This window comes from Rhamphochromis longiceps, linkage group LG3, assembly GCF_057381845.1.
Source record: "Rhamphochromis longiceps isolate RC_006_pf linkage group LG3, R_longiceps_female_GT1.1, whole genome shotgun sequence".
Lineage (NCBI taxonomy): Eukaryota > Metazoa > Chordata > Actinopteri > Cichliformes > Cichlidae > Rhamphochromis > Rhamphochromis longiceps.
Genome location: NC_140559.1, coordinates 65,067,440 through 65,085,391, shown reverse-complemented (window position 1 = coordinate 65,085,391; position 17,952 = coordinate 65,067,440). Strand labels below are relative to the sequence as shown.

Here is a 17,952-nt window from a genome sequence, read left to right as displayed (position 1 = left end):
GCTGACACAGATCGCTGGCACAGGCTGGTTAGTTATTTAATGGTTTCAGCTTAGTTTATCTAAAACTTCAGTGCACGGTTGCAGGGATCAGATGAAACAGATCGCTGGCACAGGCTGGCTAGTTATTTAATGGTTTCAGCTTAGTTTATCTAAAACTTCAGTGCACGGTTGCAGGGATCAGCTGACACAGATCCCTGGCACAGGCTGGTTAGTTATTTAATGGTTTTAACTTAGTTTATTTGATCTAAAACTTCAGTGCACGGTCGCAAAGATCAGCTGACACAGATCGCTGGCACAGGCTGGTTAGTTATTTAATGGTTTCAACTTAGTTTATTTTCTCTAAAACTTCAGTGCACGGTTGCAGGGATCAGCTAACACAGATCCCTGACACACGCTGGTTAGTTATTTAATGGTTTCAACTTAGTTTATTTTCTCTAAAACTTCAGTGCACGGTTGCAGGGATCAGCTTACACAGATCGCTGGCACAGGCTGGTTAGTTATTTAGTGGTTTCAGCTTAGTTTATTTGATCTAAAACTTCAGTGCACGGTTGCAGGGATCAGCTGACACAGATCGCTCGCACAGGCTGGTTAGTTATTTAATGGTTTAAGGTTAGTTTATTTGATCTAAGACTTCAGTGCATGGTCGCAAAGATCAGGTGACACAGATCCCTGGCACAGGCTGGTTAGTTATTTAATGGTTTCAGCTTACTTTATTTTCTGTAAAACTTCAGTGCACAGTTGCAGGGATCAGCTAACACAGATCCCTGACACACGCTGGTTAGTTATTTAATGGTTTCAACTTAGTTTATTTTCTCTAAAAATTCAGTGCACGGTTGCAGGGATCAGTTGACAAAGATTCCTGGCACAGGCTGGTTAGTTATTTAATGGTTTCAACTTAGTTTATTTTATCTTAAACTTCAGTGCACGGTCACAGGGATCCGCTGACACAGATCGCTGGTTAGTTATTTAATGGTTTCAGCTTTGTTTATTTGATCTAAAACTTCAGTCCACGTTCGCAGGGATCAGCTGACCCAGATCGCTGGCACAGGCTGGTTAGTTATTTAATGGTTTCAGCTTAGTTTATTTTGATCTAAGACTTCAGTGCACATTTGCAAAGATCAGCTGAAACAGATCGCTGGCACAGGCTGGTTAGTTATTTAATTGTTTCAGCTTAGTTTATCTAAAACTTCAGTGCACGGTTGCAGGGATCAGCTGACACAGATCGCTGGCACAGGCTGGTTAGTTATTTAATGGTTTCAGCTTAGTTTATCTAAAACTTCAGTGCACGGTTGCAGGGATCAGATGAAACAGATCGCTGGCACAGGCTGGCTAGTTATTTAATGGTTTCAGCTTAGTTTATCTAAAACTTCAGTGCACGGTTGCAGGGATCAGCTGACACAGATCCCTGGCACAGGCTGGTTAGTTATTTAATGGTTTTAACTTAGTTTATTTGATCTAAAACTTCAGTGCACGATTGCAGGGATCAGCTGAAACAGATCGCTGGTACAGGCTGGTTAGTTATTTAATGGTTTCAGCCAAGTTTATCTAAAACTTCAGTGCGCGGTTGCAGGGATCAGCTGACACAGATCCCTTGCACAGGCTGGTTAGTTATTTAATGGTTTCGACTTAGTTTATTTTATCTAAAACTTCAGTGCACGGTCGCAGGGATCCGCTGACACAGATCGCTGGCACAGGCTGGTTAGTTATTTAATGGTTTCAGCTTAGTTTATTTTATCTAAAACTTCAGTGCACGCTTGCAGGGATCAGCTGACACAGATCGCTGTCACAGGCTGGTTAGTTATTTAAATGGTTTCAGGTTAGTTTATTTGATCTAAGACTTCAGTGCATGGTCGCAAAGATCAGCTGACACAGATCGCTGTCACAGGCTGGTTAGTTATTTAATGGTTTCAACTTAGTTTATTTTCTCTAAAACTTCAGTGCACGGTTGCAGGGATCAGCTGACACAGATCGCTGGCACAGGCTGGTTAGTTATTTAATGGTTTCAACTTAGTTTATTTTCTCTAAAACTTCAGTGCACGGTTGCAGGGATCAGCTAACACAGATCCCTGACACACGCTGGTTAGTTATTTAATGGTTTCAACTTAGTTTATTTTCTCTAAAACTTCAGTGCACGGTTGCAGGGATCAGCTGACACAGATCGCTGGCACAGGCTGGTTAGTTATTTAATGGTTTCAACTTAGTTTATTTTCTCTAAAACTTCAGTGCACGGTTGCAGGGATCAGCTGACACAGATCGCTGGCACAGGCTGGTTAGTTATTTAGTGGTTTCAGCTTAGTTTATTTGATTTAAAACTTCAGTGCACGGTCGCAGTGATCAGCTGACACAGATCGCTGGTTAGTTATTTAATGGTTTCAGCTTTGTTTATTTGATCTAAAACTTCAGTGCACGGTTGCAGGGATCAGCTGACACAGATCGCTCGCACAGGCTGGTTAGTTATTTAATGGTTTAAGGTTAGTTTATTTGATCTAAGACTTCAGTGCATGGTCGCAAAGATCAGGTGACACAGATCCCTGGCACAGGCTGGTTAGTTATTTAATGGTTTCAGCTTACTTTATTTTCTGTAAAACTTCAGTGCACAGTTGCAGGGATCAGTTGACAAAGATCCCTGACACACGCTGGTTAGTTATTTAATGGTTTCAACTTAGTTTATTTTCTCTAAAAATTCAGTGCACGGTTGCAGGGATCAGCTGACACAGATCGCTGGCACAGGCTGGTTAGTTATTTAGTGGTTTCAGCTTAGTTTATTTGATCTAAAACTTCAGTGCACGGTCGCAGTGATCAGCTGACACAGATCGCTGGTTAGTTATTTAATGGTTTCAGCTTTGTTTATTTGATCTAAAACTTCAGTGCACGGTTGCAGGGATCAGCTGACCCAGATCGCTGGCACAGGCTGGTTAGTTATTTAATGGTTTCAGCTTAGTTTATTTGATCTAAGACTTCAGTGCACGGTTGCAGGGATCAGCTGACCCAGATCGCTGGCACAGGCTGGTTAGTTATTTAATGGTTTCAGCTTAGTTTATCTAAAACTTCAGTGCACGGTTGCAGGGATCAGATGAAACAGATCGCTGGCACAGGCTGGCTAGTTATTTAATGGTTTCAGCTTAGTTTATCTAAAACTTCAGTGCACGGTTGCAGGGATCAGCTGACACAGATCGCTGGCACAGGCTGGTTAGTTATTTAATGGTTTCAGCTTAGTTTATTTGATCTAAGACTTCAGTGCACGGTTGCAGGAATCAGCTGACACAGATCGCTGGCACAGGCTGGTTAGTTATTTAATGGTTTCAACTTAGTTTATTTTCTCTAAAACTTCAGTGCACGGTTGCAGGGATCAGCTGAAACAGATCGCTGGCACAGATCCCTTGCACAGGCTGGTTAGTTATTTAATGGTTTCAACTTAGTTTATTTTATCTTAAACTTCAGTGCATGGTCACAGGGATCCGCTGACACAGATCGCTGGTTAGTTATTTAATGGTTTCAGCTTTGTTTATTTGATCTAAAACTTCAGTGCACGGTCGCAGTGATCAGCTGACACAGATCGCTGGTTAGTTATTTAATGGTTTCAGCTTTGTTTATTTGATCTAAAACTTCAGTCCACGTTCGCAGGGATCCGCTGACACAGATCGCTGGCACAGGCTGGTTAGTTATTTAATGGTTTCAGCTTAGTTTATTTGATCTAAAACTTCAGTGCACGGTTGCAGGGATCAGCTGACACGGATCGCTGTCACAGGCTGGTTAGTTATTTAAATGGTTTCAGGTTAGTTTATTTGATCTAAGACTTCAGTGCATGGTCGCAAAGATCAGCTGACACAGATCCCTGGCACAGGCTGGTTAGTTATTTAATGGTTTCAACTTAGTTTATTTTCTCTAAAACTTCAGTGCACGGTCGCAGGGATCAGCTGACACAGATCGCTGGTTAGTTATTTAATGGTTTCAGCTTTGTTTATTTGATCTAAAACTTCAGTGCACGGTTGCAGGGATCAGCTGACACAGATCGCTGGCACAGGCTGGTTAGTTATTTAATGGTTTCAGCTTAGTTTATTTGATCTAAGACTTCAGTGCACGGTTGCAGGGATCAGCTGAAACAGATCGCTGGCACAGATCCCTTGCACAGGCTGGTTAGTTATTTAATGGTTTCAACTTAGTTTATTTTATCTTAAACTTCAGTGCATGGTCACAGGGATCCGCTGACACAGATCGCTGGTTAGTTATTTAATGGTTTCAGCTTTGTTTATTTGATCTAAAACTTCAGTGCACGGTCGCAGTGATCAGCTGACACAGATCGCTGGTTAGTTATTTAATGGTTTCAGCTTTGTTTATTTGATCTAAAACTTCAGTCCACGTTCGCAGGGATCCGCTGACACAGATCGCTGGCACAGGCTGGTTAGTTATTTAATGGTTTCAGCTTAGTTTATTTGATCTAAAACTTCAGTGCATGGTCGCAAAGATCAGCTGACACAGATCCCTGGCACAGGCTGGTTAGTTATTTAATGGTTTCAACTTAGTTTATTTTCTCTAAAACTTCAGTGCACGGTCGCAGGGATCAGCTGACACAGATCGCTGGTTAGTTATTTAATGGTTTCAGCTTTGTTTATTTGATCTACAACTTCAGTCCACGTTCGCAGGGATCAGCTGACACAGATCGCTGGCACAGGCTGGTTAGTTATTTAATGGTTTCAGCTTAGTTTATTTGATCTAAAACTTCAGTGCACGGTTGCAGGGATCAGCTAACACAGATCCCTGACACACGCTGGTTAGTTATTTAATGGTTTCAACTTAGTTTATTTTCTCTAAAACTTCAGTGCACGGTCGCAGGGATCAGCTGACACAGATCGCTGGTACAGGCTGGTTAGTTATTTAATGGTTTCAGCTTAGTTTATTTGATCTAAAACTTCAGTGCACGGTTGCAGGGATCAGCTGACACAGATCCCTGGCACAGGCTGGTTAGTTATTTAATGGTTTCAGCTTAGTTTATTTGATCTAAAACTTCAGTGCACGGTTGCAGGGATCAGCTGACACAGATCCCTGGCACAGGCTGGTTAGTTATTTAATGGTTTCAGCTTAGTTTATTTGATCTAAAACTTCAGTGCACGATTGCAGGGATCAGCTGAAACAGATCGCTGGTACAGGCTGGTTAGTTATTTAATGGTTTCAGCCAAGTTTATCTAAAACTTCAGTGCACGGTTGCAGGGATCAGCTGACACAGATCGCTGGCACAGGCTGGTTAGTTATTTAATGGTTTCAACTTAGTTTATTTGATCTAAAACTTCAGTGTACGGTTGCAGGGATCAGCTGACACAGATCGCTGTCACAGGCTGGTTAGTTATTTAATGGTTTCAGGTTAGTTTATTTGATCTAAGACTTCAGTGCATGGTCGCAAAGATCAGCTGACACAGATCCCTGGCACAGGCTGGTTAGTTATTTAATGGTTTCAGCTTACTTTATTTTCTGTAAAACTTCAGTGCACAGTTGCAGGGATCAGCTAACACAGATCCCTGACACACGCTGGTTAGTTATTTAATGGTTTCAGCTTAGTTTATTTGATCGAAGACTTCAGTGCACGGTCGCAGTGATCAGCTGACACAGATCGCTGGTTAGTTATTTAATGGTTTCAGCTTTGTTTATTTGATCTAAAACTTCAGTCCACGTTCGCAGGGATCAGCTGACACAGATCGCTGGCACAGGCTGGTTAGTTATTTAATGGTTTCAGCTTTGTTTATTTGATCTAAAACTTCAGTGCACGGTTGCAGGGATCAGCTGACACAGATCCCTGACACACGCTGGTTAGTTATTTAATGGTTTCAACTTAGTTTATTTTCTCTAAAACTTCAGTGCACGGTCGCAGGGATCAGCTGACACAGATCGCTGGTTAGTTATTTAATGGTTTCAACTTAGTTTATTTTCTCTAAAACTTCAGTGCACGGTCGCAGTGATCAGCTGACACAGATCGCTGGTTAGTTATTTAATGGTTTCAGCTTTGTTTATTTGATCTAAAACTTCAGTCCACGTTCGCAGGGATCAGCTGACACAGATCGCTGGCACAGGCTGGTTAGTTATTTAATGGTTTCAGCTTTGTTTATTTGATCTAAAACTTCAGTGCACGGTTGCAGGGATCAGCTGACACAGATCCCTGACACACGCTGGTTAGTTATTTAATGGTTTCAACTTAGTTTATTTTCTCTAAAACTTCAGTGCACGTTCGCAGGGATCAGCTGACACAGATCCCTGGCACAGGCTGGTTAGTTATTTAATGGTTTCAGCTTACTTTATTTTCTGTAAAACTTCAGTGCACAGTTGCAGGGATCAGCTAACACAGATCCCTGACACACGCTGGTTAGTTATTTAATGGTTTCAACTTAGTTTATTTTCTCTAAAACTTCAGTGCACGGTCGCAGGGATCAGCTGACACAGATCGCTGGTTAGTTATTTAATGGTTTCAGCTTTGTTTATATGATCTACAACTTCAGTCCACGTTCGCAGGGATCAGCTGACACAGATCTCTGGCACAGGCTGGTTGGTTATTTAATGGTTTCAGCTTAGTTTATTTGATCTAAAACTTCAGTGCACAGTTGCAGGGATCAGCTGACACAGATCGCTCGCACAGGCTGGTTAGTTATTTAATGGTTTCAGGTTAGTTTATTTGATCTAATACTTCAGGGCATGGTCGCAAAGATCAGCTGACACAGATCTCTGGCACAGGCTGGTTAGTTATTTAATGGTTTCAGCTTAGTTTATCTAAAACTTCAGTGCACGATTGCAGGGATCAGCTGACACAGATCGCTGGCACAGGCTGGTTAGTTATTTAATGGTTTCAGCTTAGTTTATTTGATCTAAAACTTCAGTGCACGGTTGCAGGGATCAGCTGACACAGATCCCTGGCACAGGCTGGTTAGTTATTTAATGGTTTCAGCTTAGTTTATTTGATCTAAAACTTCAGTGCACGATTGCAGGGATCAGCTGAAACAGATCGCTGGTACAGGCTGGTTAGTTATTTAATGGTTTCAGGTTAGTTTATTTGATCTAAGACTTCAGTGTACGTTCGCAAAGATCAGCTGAAACAGATCGCTGGCACAGATCCCTGGCACAGGCTGGTTAGTTATTTAATGGTTTCAACTTAGTTTATCTAAAACTTCAGTGCACAGTTGCAGGGATCAGCTGACACAGATCCCTGGCACAGGCTGGTTAGTTATTTAATGGTTTCAACTTAGTTTATTTTCTCTAAAACTTCAGTGCACGGTCGCAGGGATCCGCTGACACAGATCGCTGGCACAGGCTGGTTAGTTATTTAATGGTTTCAGCTTAGTTTATCTAAAACTTCAGTGCACGCTTGCAGGGATCAGCTGACACAGATCGCTCGCACAGGCTGGTTAGTTATTTAATGGTTTCAGGTTAGTTTATTTGATCTAAAACTTCAGTCCACGTTCGCAGGGATCAGCTGACACAGATCGCTGGCACAGGCTGGTTAGTTATTTAATGGTTTCAGCCAAGTTTATCTAAAACTTCAGTGCACGGTTGCAGGGATCAGTTGGCACAGATCGCTGGCACAGGCTGGTTAGTTATTTAATGGTTTCAGCTTAGTTTATTTTCTCTAAAAATTCAGTGCACGGTTGCAGGGATCAGTTGACAAAGATTCCTGGCACAGGCTGGTTAGTTATTTAATGGTTTCAGCTTTGTTTATTTGATCTAAAACTTCAGTCCACGTTCGCAGGGATCAGCTGACACAGATCGCTGGCACAGGCTGGTTAGTTATTTAATGGTTTCAGCTTAGTTTATTTGATCTAAAACTTCAGTGCACGGTTGCAGGGATCAGCTGACACAGATCGCTGGCACAGGCTGGTTAGTTATTTAATGGTTTCAGCTTAGTTTATTTGATCTAAGACTTCAGTGCACGGTCGCAGGGATCCGCTGACACAGATCGCTGGCACAGGCTGGTTAGTTATTTAATGGTTTCAACTTAGTTTATTTGATCTAAAACTTCAGTGCACGATTGCAGGGATCAGCTGAAACAGATCGCTGGTACAGGCTGGTTAGTTATTTAATGGTTTCAGCCAAGTTTATCTAAAACTTCAGTGCATGGTTGCAGGTGTAACCCCTATAGACATGGTTACTAGTATTTTCTTGTTTTTACCTGGTAATATTATTTCCGACACCCCTTGAACACACTTTGATTTTCCGTAGTTCAGTGAATGCAACAAAAGCACGTTGCTGCATTAAGCTAGGCAAAACGGAGCAAGACACCCGAGAGCAATTAACAAGCTACACAAGGCCTTTATGTGTTTTACTCTCGACCAAAACCAGGCAGAGCGTGTATTTGTTTCTTGGGAATTCCGACTGTTTTTTTGTGATCCTGGATCTGAAGTGGTTCTGGATATGGATGGCGAGCCAGACCCTGTGAAAACTCTTGGCGAATCCAAAAGCAGTGTGGCCAGCTGTTCTGGATGCAGGAGTAGAGTTACAGTCTGAATTACTTCGAATCGCAGGATTTCAGATAAGCAAGAACAAAAACTGCTTACTTGATACGGATTGTTTCTCTGGGAAACAGTTGAACTCCCAATATCCTGCTCATCAGGAGTCAGGTCTAAAGAGACTACTTATTTTATTTTATTTTGTTGTTATTTTCAAAAGAGCGCTCTTCTCTGTTGATTTTCTGTTAATTTTCTATGCTGTTTACATTGGGTTATTGCACCACTGTAACATTGTAATAAATCTGCCGGCTGTTCAACACTCAATTCTCTCAAATTTATTTTACTCCTCTCGAATCTAGTCTATAAGTTTAATCCTACTATACTAAGCAGGTGTTACACAGGGATCAGCTGACACAGATCCCTTGCACAGGCTGGTTAGTTATTTAATGGTTTCAGCTTAGTTTATTTGATCTAAAACTTCAGTGCACGATTGCAGGGATCAGCTGAAACAGATCGCTGGTACAGGCTGGTTAGTTATTTAATGGTTTCAGCTTAGTTTATCTAAAACTTCAGTGCACGGTTGCAGGGATCAGCTGAAACAGATCGCTGGTTAGTTATTTAATGGTTTCAGCTTTGTTTATTTGATCTAAAACTTCAGTCCACGTTCGCAGGGATCAGCTGACACAGATCGCTGGCACAGGCTGGTTAGTTATTTAATGGTTTCAGCTTAGTTTATTTGATCTAAGACTTCAGTGCACGGTTGCAGGGATCAGCTGACACAGATCGCTGGCACAGGCTGGTTAGTTATTTAATGGTTTCAACTTAGTTTATTTTATCTAAAACTTCAGTGCACGGTCGCAGTGATCAGCTGACACAGATCGCTGGTTAGTTATTTAATGGTTTCAGCTTAGTTTATTTGATCTAAAACTTCAGTCCACGTTCGCAGGGATCAGCTGACACAGATCGCTGGCACAGGCTGGTTAGTTATTTAATGGTTTCAGCTTAGTTTATTTGATCTAAGACTTCAGTGCACGGTTGCAGGGATCAGCTGACACAGATCGCTGGCACAGGCTGGTTAGTTATTTAATGGTTTCAACTTAGTTTATTTTATCTAAAACTTCAGTGCACGGTCGCAGTGATCAGCTGACACAGATCGCTGGTTAGTTATTTAATGGTTTCAGCTTAGTTTATTTGATCTAAGACTTCAGGGCATGATCGCAAAGATCAGCTGACACAGATCGCTGGTTAGTTATTTAATGGTTTCAGCTTAGTTTATTTGATCTAAAACTTCAGTGCACGATTGCAGGGATCAGCTGAAACAGATCGCTGGTACAGGCTGGTTAGTTATTTAATGGTTTCAGCTTAGTTTATCTGAAACTTCAGTGCACGATTGCAGGGATCAGCTGAAACAGATCGCTGGTACAGGCTGGTTAGTTATTTAATGGTTTCAGGTTAGTTTATTTGATCTAAGACTTCAGTGCACGTTCGCAAAGATCAGCTGAAACAGATCGCTGGCACAGATCCCTTGCAAAGGCTGGTTAGTTATTTAATGGTTTCAACTTAGTTTATTTTATCTTAAACTTCAGTGCACGGTTGCAGGGATCAGCTGACACAGATCGCTGTCACAGGCTGGTTAGTTATTTAATGGTTTCAGGTTAGTTTATTTGATCTAAGACTTCAGTGCATGGTCGCAAAGATCAGCTGACACAGATCCCTGGCACAGGCTGGTTAGTTATTTAATGGTTTCAACTTAGTTTATTTTCTCTAAAACTTCAGTGCACGGTTGCAGGGATCAGCTAACACAGATCCCTGACACACGCTGGTTAGTTATTTAATGGTTTCAGCTTAGTTTATCTAAAACTTCAGTGCACAGTTGCAGGGATCAGCTGACACAGATCCCTGGCACAGGCTGGTTAGTTATTTAATGGTTTCAACTTAGTTTAATTTCTCTAAAACTTCAGTGCACGGTCGCAGGGATCCGCTGACACAGATCGCTGGCACAGGCTGGTTAGTTATTTAATGGTTTCAGCTTAGTTTATCTAAAACTTCAGTGCACGGTTGCAGGGATCAGCTGACACAGATCGCTCGCACAGGCTGGTTAGTTATTTAATGGTTTCAGCTTAGTTTATCTAAAACTTCAGTGCACGGTCGCAGGGATCAGCTAACACAGATCCCTGACACACGCTGGTTAGTTATTTAATGGTTTCAACTTAGTTTATTTTCTCTAAAAATTCAGTGCACGGTTGCAGGGATCAGTTGACAAAGATTCCTGGCACAGGCTGGTTAGTTATTTAATGGTTTCAGCTTAGTTTATTTGATCTAAAACTTCAGTGCACGGTTGCAGGGATCAGCTGACACAGATCGCTGGCACAGGCTGGTTAGTTATTTAATGGTTTCAACTTAGTTTATTTTATCTAAAACTTCAGTGCACGGTCGCAGTGATCAGCTGACACAGATCGCTGGTTAGTTATTTAATGGTTTCAGCTTTGTTTATTTGATCTAAAACTTCAGTCCACGTTCGCAGGGATCCGCTGACACAGATCGCTGGCACAGGCTGGTTAGTTATTTAATGGTTTCAGCTTAGTTTATTTGATCTAAAACTTCAGTGCACGGTTGCAGGGATCAGCTGACACAGATCGCTGTCACAGGCTGGTTAGTTATTTAAATGGTTTCAGGTTAGTTTATTTGATCTAAGACTTCAGTGCATGGTCGCAAAGATCAGCTGACACAGATCCCTGGCACAGGCTGGTTAGTTATTTAATGGTTTCAGCTTAGTTGATCTAAAACTTCAGTGCACGATTGCAGGGATCAGCTGACACAGATCGCTGGCACAGGCTGGTTAGTTATTTAATGGTTTCAGCTTAGTTTATTTGATCTAAGACTTCAGTGCACGTTCGCAAAGATCAGCTGAAACAGATCGCTGGCACAGATCCCTTGCAAAGGCTGGTGTCATGTCTCGGCTGTGTGGCAGGCAGGAGGAGGACCCAAAATGCAAAACTCACACACACGGGGATGAACTCAAAAAGCAGCTTTATTGCTGACAAAAGACAATGGGAGATACAAAACTAAACTGGGAAAAACTAACGTAAAGCTCACCAGGAAACACGGGGGAATCACACACAGCATGAGGGAGAACGCGACGCCGAACAGAGGGAGACTCAGACAGAAATACACAGAGGGTAAACGAGGAAAGTGGGCACACACGGGGAACACAGGTGACACTGATAATCATAATGAGACAGGGCAGGGTGAACTGAACATGACATGTACAGGCACAGAGGTTCAGACAGGAGGAGAGAGAGCACGGGGAAACACAGACGTAACAGGCTGGGGAAACATGAAACAACCACAAAGGGAGACGAGGGCTCATAAATACATAGAGGGCACACAGGGGGGAGAGAGCCATGAAGGGAAAACACTGGGGAACAACACAACAGGGCAACTCAGAAAACATGGCCTAAATAAGGAACAAAATACAAAAATACATGAAAACTAAGAATACTGGGCCCACATGGCCCAGGACCATGACACCACCCCCCCCTAAAGGGCTGGCTCCCGACAGCCCAAACCCGAGAAACAAAAACAGAAAACAACCCACCCAGGGCGGGAGGCGGGGGACCAGGACGGAGGGACCAGAACGGGAAACAAAATAAACAACAGAAAACACGGGAGCACATGACCATAGTCAAAATAAAGTTCAGGGGGCCGACCCAGAGCCCACAGGCACCAGAGTTCACGGGTCACACGGTCGGGGGGCCGACCAGGCAGGTGGCACAGGTGGCAGAGCTGGTCCGGAGGCCGGCCGCGCGGAAGGCAGCGGCGGCGGCGAAGGAGACGACGGAGCAGTTCAGGGGGCCGGCCGCGCGGAAGGCAGCGGCGGCGGCGAAGGAGACGACGGAGCAGTTCAGGGGGCCGGCCGCGCGGAAGGCAGCGGCGGCGGCGAAGGAGACGACGGAGCAGTTCAGGAGGCCGGCCGCGCGGAAGGCAGCGGCGGCGGCGAAGGAGACGACGGAGCAGTTCAGGGGGCCGGCCGCGCGGAAGGCAGCGGCGGCGGCGAAGGAGACGACGGAGCAGTTCAGGGGGCCGGCCGCGCGGAAGGCAGCGGCGGCGGCGAAGGAGACGACGGAGCAGTTCAGGAGGCCGGCCGCGCGGAAGGCAGCGGCGGCGGCGAAGGAGACGACGGAGCAGTTCAGGGGGCCGGCCGCGCGGAAGGCAGCGGCGGCGGCTCTCCAGTGTCAGGCGTACTGGCCGAGGCCCGGTGGGCACAGGACCAGTCGAGGCGGGACCAGGCGAAGCACAGGCTGAGGCTGCAGCGGACGAAGGCTCTGAGGCTGCGGCGGACGAAGGCTCTGAGGCTGCAGCGGACGAAGGCTCTGAGGCTGCAGCGGACGAAGGCTCTGAGGCTGGACCAGGCGTAGCAGAAGGTGGCTGGATGGGCTCCTCGGGCCCTCCAGCAGACGAGGCGTGAGGCTGAACGGGCCCCTCGGACCCTCCAGCGGAGACAGGAGGCTGAACGGGCCCCTCGGACCCTCCAGCGGAGACAGGAGGCTGAACGGGCCCCTCGGACCCTCCAGCTGACGTGGCATGAGGCTGGTGCGGTTCTCCAGAACCCCCAGCTGACGAGGAAGGTTGCTGAACGGGCCCCTCGGACCCTCCAGCGGAGACAGGAGGCTGAACGGGCCCCTCGGACCCTCCAGCTGACGTGGCATGAGGCTGGTGCGGTTCTCCAGAACCCCCAGCTGACGAGGAAGGTTGCTGAACGGGCCCCTCGGACCCTCCAGCGGAGACAGGAGGCTGAACGGGCCCCTCGGACCCTCCAGCTGACGTGGCATGAGGCTGGTGCGGTTCTCCAGAACCCCCAGCTGACGAGGAAGGTTGCTGAACGGGCCCCTCGGACCCTCCAGCGGAGACAGGAGGCTGAACGGGCCCCTCGGACCCTCCAGCTGACGAGGCTTGAGGCTGAACGGGCCCCTCGGACCCTCCAGCGGAGACAGGAGGCTGAACGGGCCCCTCGGACCCTCCAGCTGACGTGGCATGAGGCTGGTGCGGTTCTCCAGAACCCCCAGCTGACGAGGAAGGTTGCTGAACGGGCCCCTCGGACCCTCCAGCTGACGAGGCTTGAGGCTGAACGGGCCCCTCGGACCCTCCAGCTGACGAGGTAGATGGCGGCGTGGGAGCCGCGGAGTCCTGGATGAGCTCATCCGAGCTCCCAGCAGGAGCTGATGCAGAGCCAGAGAGATTCGAGACCCCTGGCTGGATGTTAAGCTGAACAGCGGACCGTACTGCTATCGGGGACTGGGCTACAGGAGCTACTGGGGCCTGCGCTACAGGAGCTACTGGGGCCTGCGCTACAGGAGCTACTGGGGCCTGCGCTACAGGAGCTACTGGGGCCTGAGCTACTGGGGCCTGAGCTACTGGGGCCTGAGCTACTGGGGCCTGCGCTACTGGGGCCTGCGCTACTGGTGGCTGCGAGGGAGCTAACTGAACCGGGGGTGGCTGCGAGGGAGCTAACTGAACCGAGGGTGGCTGCGAGGGAGCTAACTGAACCGAGGGTGGCTGCGAGGGAGCTAACTGAACCGAGGGTGGCTGCGAGGGAGCTAACTGAACCGAGGGTGGCTGCGAGGGAGCTAACTGAACCGAGGGTGGCTGCGAGGGAGCTAACTGAACCGAGGGTGGCTGCGAGGGAGCTAACTGAACCGAGGGTGGCTGCGAGGGAGCTAACTGAACTGACCTGGGAGGAGAAACACGAGCAGGAAAAGGAGCAGGCTCAGAAAAAACTGTCCGAGAAATGGCAGGCTCAGGGTGCCGGCGGCGGGAGTGCCGCTTCTTTCTATCCGTGGAAGCGGGCGGGGTGAGCGGTGGAAGTCCCTGGCAACTCCGGGGACCCCCAAGAGCCAGTCGAGTCCCCCGGAAAGAGCGCTCGTCATGATCAGGAGCGAGCCACGGCTCCCTCCCGAACTCTTCCACTAGCTGTGCGCCTGCGGCGTGCTGCTGCCCCTCGTGATCGACGTCCAGGACCCCCACAGCGTCCGCGGGACGCTTCGTGGAGGGCGAGACAGGACGTAGCAGTGCGCGACGGCGGCGCTGACGCCGGTTCTTTCTGGAAGTGTGTACGATGGATGCTGGAGCCACCGAAGCTGAGGGTGGTGTGGCGGCGATCTCCTCGTCGTCCGCCCACATCCTTGCCAGAAAAGAGGCAGGCGAAGTAAAGTCTGAGCAGTGTGGGGAGGGCGAGCGGCTGGTCCGAGGCGGTGCAACAGGTGTGAGTTCCTCCTCTGAAATGAGCCAGGGCTTCCAACGAAGCTCGTCCTCCCGTAAGGCTAGCAATACCTGCTGTCGCTCATCGTCGTCGAAATCTGTGGCCTCCACCATCTCGGTGCGCTGGGCTATGTAGCTCGACAGTGGCGGAGACGAACTGTGAGTAGATGGCGGTGCAGCGGTGAGCCTCAGAGTCCCTACTCTGACTACCTCCGGCTCGCGAGGCAGCGGCAACGACAACCGTTTGCGGGTCGGAGTCGTAGGTGCGGAGGCGGCGTTTAACACCCTCTGGGCCAGCGTGCGGGCGCGAAGCTCCTCCTTCAGGGGGGCCAGAGAGTCGAACGCCTCAAAAAGCTGGGGAAACCGCCGGAGCTGTGGCGCTTGCTGAAGGATTGCGTCAATGGCCGCCAACCCGGTGGACACCACTCTGGGGTCCGTGCACCCACAGATGCGCGTCATGAGCCGGCAGAGCCGTTGCAGCTCCTCCCCAATCTCGTCCGAACTGTCCGCTGGGTCTGACATGGTCAGATCGTACTGGAGGTCCGCGGAGGGGTTGTGAACTGCTGGGTCCATATCGTGGTCGTGTTCTTCTGTCATGTCTCGGCTGTGTGGCAGGCAGGAGGAGGACCCAAAATGCAAAACTCACACACACGGGGATGAACTCAAAAAGCAGCTTTATTGCTGACAAAAGACAATGGGAGATACAAAACTAAACTGGGAAAAACTAACGTAAAGCTCACCAGGAAACACGGGGGAATCACACACAGCATGAGGGAGAACGCGACGCCGAACAGAGGGAGACTCAGACAGAAATACACAGAGGGTAAACGAGGAAAGTGGGCACACACGGGGAACACAGGTGACACTGATAATCATAATGAGACAGGGCAGGGTGAACTGAACATGACATGTACAGGCACAGAGGTTCAGACAGGAGGAGAGAGAGCACGGGGAAACACAGACGTAACAGGCTGGGGAAACATGAAACAACCACAAAGGGAGACGAGGGCTCATAAATACATAGAGGGAACACAGGGGGGAGAGAGCCATGAAGGGAAAACACTGGGGAACAACACAACAGGGCAACTCAGAAAACATGGCCTAAATAAGGAACAAAATACAAAAATACATGAAAACTAAGAATACTGGGCCCACATGGCCCAGGACCATGACAGCTGGTTAGTTATTTAATGGTTTCAACTTAGTTTATTTTATCTTAAACTTCAGTGCACGGTCGCAGGGATCCGCTGACACAGATCGCTGGTTAGTTATTTAATGGTTTCAGCTTAGTTTATTTTATCTAAAACTTCAGTGCACGGTCGCAGGGATCAGCTGACACAGATCGCTGGCATAGGCTGGTTAGTTATTTAATGGTTTCAGCTTAGTTTATTTGATCTAAGACTTCAGTGCACGGTTGCAGGGATCAGCTGACACAGATCGCTGGCACAGGCTGGTTAGTTATTTAATGGTTTCAACTTAGTTTATTTTATCTAAAACTTCAGTGCACGGTCGCAGTGATCAGCTGACACAGATCGCTGGTTAGTTATTTAATGGTTTCAGCTTAGTTTATTTGATCTAAAACTTCAGTGCACGGTTGCAGGGATCAGCTGACACAGATCGCTGGCACAGGCTGGTTAGTTATTTAATGGTTTCAGCTTAGTTTATTTGATCTAAGACTTCAGTGCACGGTCGCAGGGATCCGCTGACACAGATCGCTGGCACAGGCTGGTTAGTTATTTAATGGTTTCAGCTTAGTTTATCTAAAACTTCAGTGCACGGTTGCAGGGATCAGCTGACACAGATCGCTGGCACAGGCTGGTTAGTTATTTAATGGTTTCAGCCAAGTTTATCTAAAACTTCAGTGCACGGTTGCAGGGATCAGTTGGCACAGATCGCTGGCACAGGCTGGTTAGTTATTTAATGGTTTCAGCTTACTTTATTTTCTGTAAAACTTCAGTGCACAGTTGCAGGGATCAGCTAACACAGATCCCTGACACACGCTGGTTAGTTATTTAATGGTTTCAACTTAGTTTATTTTCTCTAAAAATTCAGTGCACGGTTGCAGGGATCAGTTGACAAAGATTCCTGGCACAGGCTGGTTAGTTATTTAATGGTTTCAGCTTTGTTTATTTGATCTAAAACTTCAGTGCACGATTGCAGGGATCAGCTGACACAGATCGCTGGCACAGGCTGGTTAGTTATTTAATGGTTTTAACTTAGTTTATTTGATCTAAAACTTCAGTGCACGGTTGCATGGATCAGCTGAAACAGATCGCTGGTACAGGCTGGTTAGTTATTTAATGGTTTCAGCCAAGTTTATCTAAAACTTCAGTGCACGGTTGCAGGGATCAGCTGAAACAGATCGCTGGTACAGGCTGGTTAGTTATTTAATGGTTTCAGGTTAGTTTATTTGATCTAAGACTTCAGTGCACGTTCGCAAAGATCAGCTGAAACAGATCGCTGGCACAGATCCCTTGCACAGGCTGGTTAGTTATTTAATGGTTTCAACTTAGTTTATTTTATCTTAAACTTCAGTGCACGGTCGCAGGGATCCGCTGACACAGATCGCTGGTTAGTTACTTAATGTTTTCAGCTTAGTTTATTTTATCTAAAACTTCAGTGCACGGTCGCAGGGATCAGCTGACACAGATCGCTGGTTAGTTATTTAATGGTTTCAGCTTTGTTTATTTGATCTAAAACTTCAGTCCACGTTCGCAGGGATCAGCTGACACAGATCGCTGGCACAGGCTGGTTAGTTATTTAATGGTTTCAGCTTAGTTTATTTGATCTAAGACTTCAGTGCACGGTTGCAGGGATCAGCTGACACAGATCGCTGGCACAGGCTGGTTAGTTATTTAATGGTTTCAACTTAGTTTATTTTATCTAAAACTTCAGTGCACGGTCGCAGTGATCAGCTGACACAGATCGCTGGTTAGTTATTTAATGGTTTCAGCTTAGTTTATTTGATCTAAAACTTCAGTGCACGGTTGCAGGGATCAGCTGACACAGATCGCTGGCACAGGCTGGTTAGTTATTTAATGGTTTCAGCTTAGTTTATTTGATCTAAGACTTCAGTGCACGGTTGCAGGGATCAGCTGACACAGATCGCTGGCACAGGCTGGTTAGTTATTTCGTGGTTTCAGCTTAGTTTATTTTGATCTAAGACTTCAGTGCACGGTTGCAGGGATCAGCTGAAACAGATTGCTGGCACAGGCTGGTTAGTTATTTAATGGTTTCAGCCAAGTTTATCTAAAACTTCAGTGCACGGTTG

At 46.8% G+C, this 17,952-nt stretch overlaps 1 protein-coding gene across 1 annotated transcript; it reads right to left on the bottom strand.

Moving 5' to 3' along the window:
• Positions 1-8,274: 8,274 nt before the first annotated feature.
• Positions 8,275-15,203, bottom strand: LOC146675749 (uncharacterized). Its single transcript, XM_085401187.1, has 2 exons — positions 14,155-15,203; positions 8,275-8,452 (listed from the first exon to the last, which is right to left on the bottom strand). Exons 1-2 carry the CDS (start codon positions 15,201-15,203, stop codon positions 8,275-8,277), a joined length of 1,227 nt encoding a protein of 408 aa, XP_085257313.1.
• Positions 15,204-17,952: the final 2,749 nt, after the last annotated feature.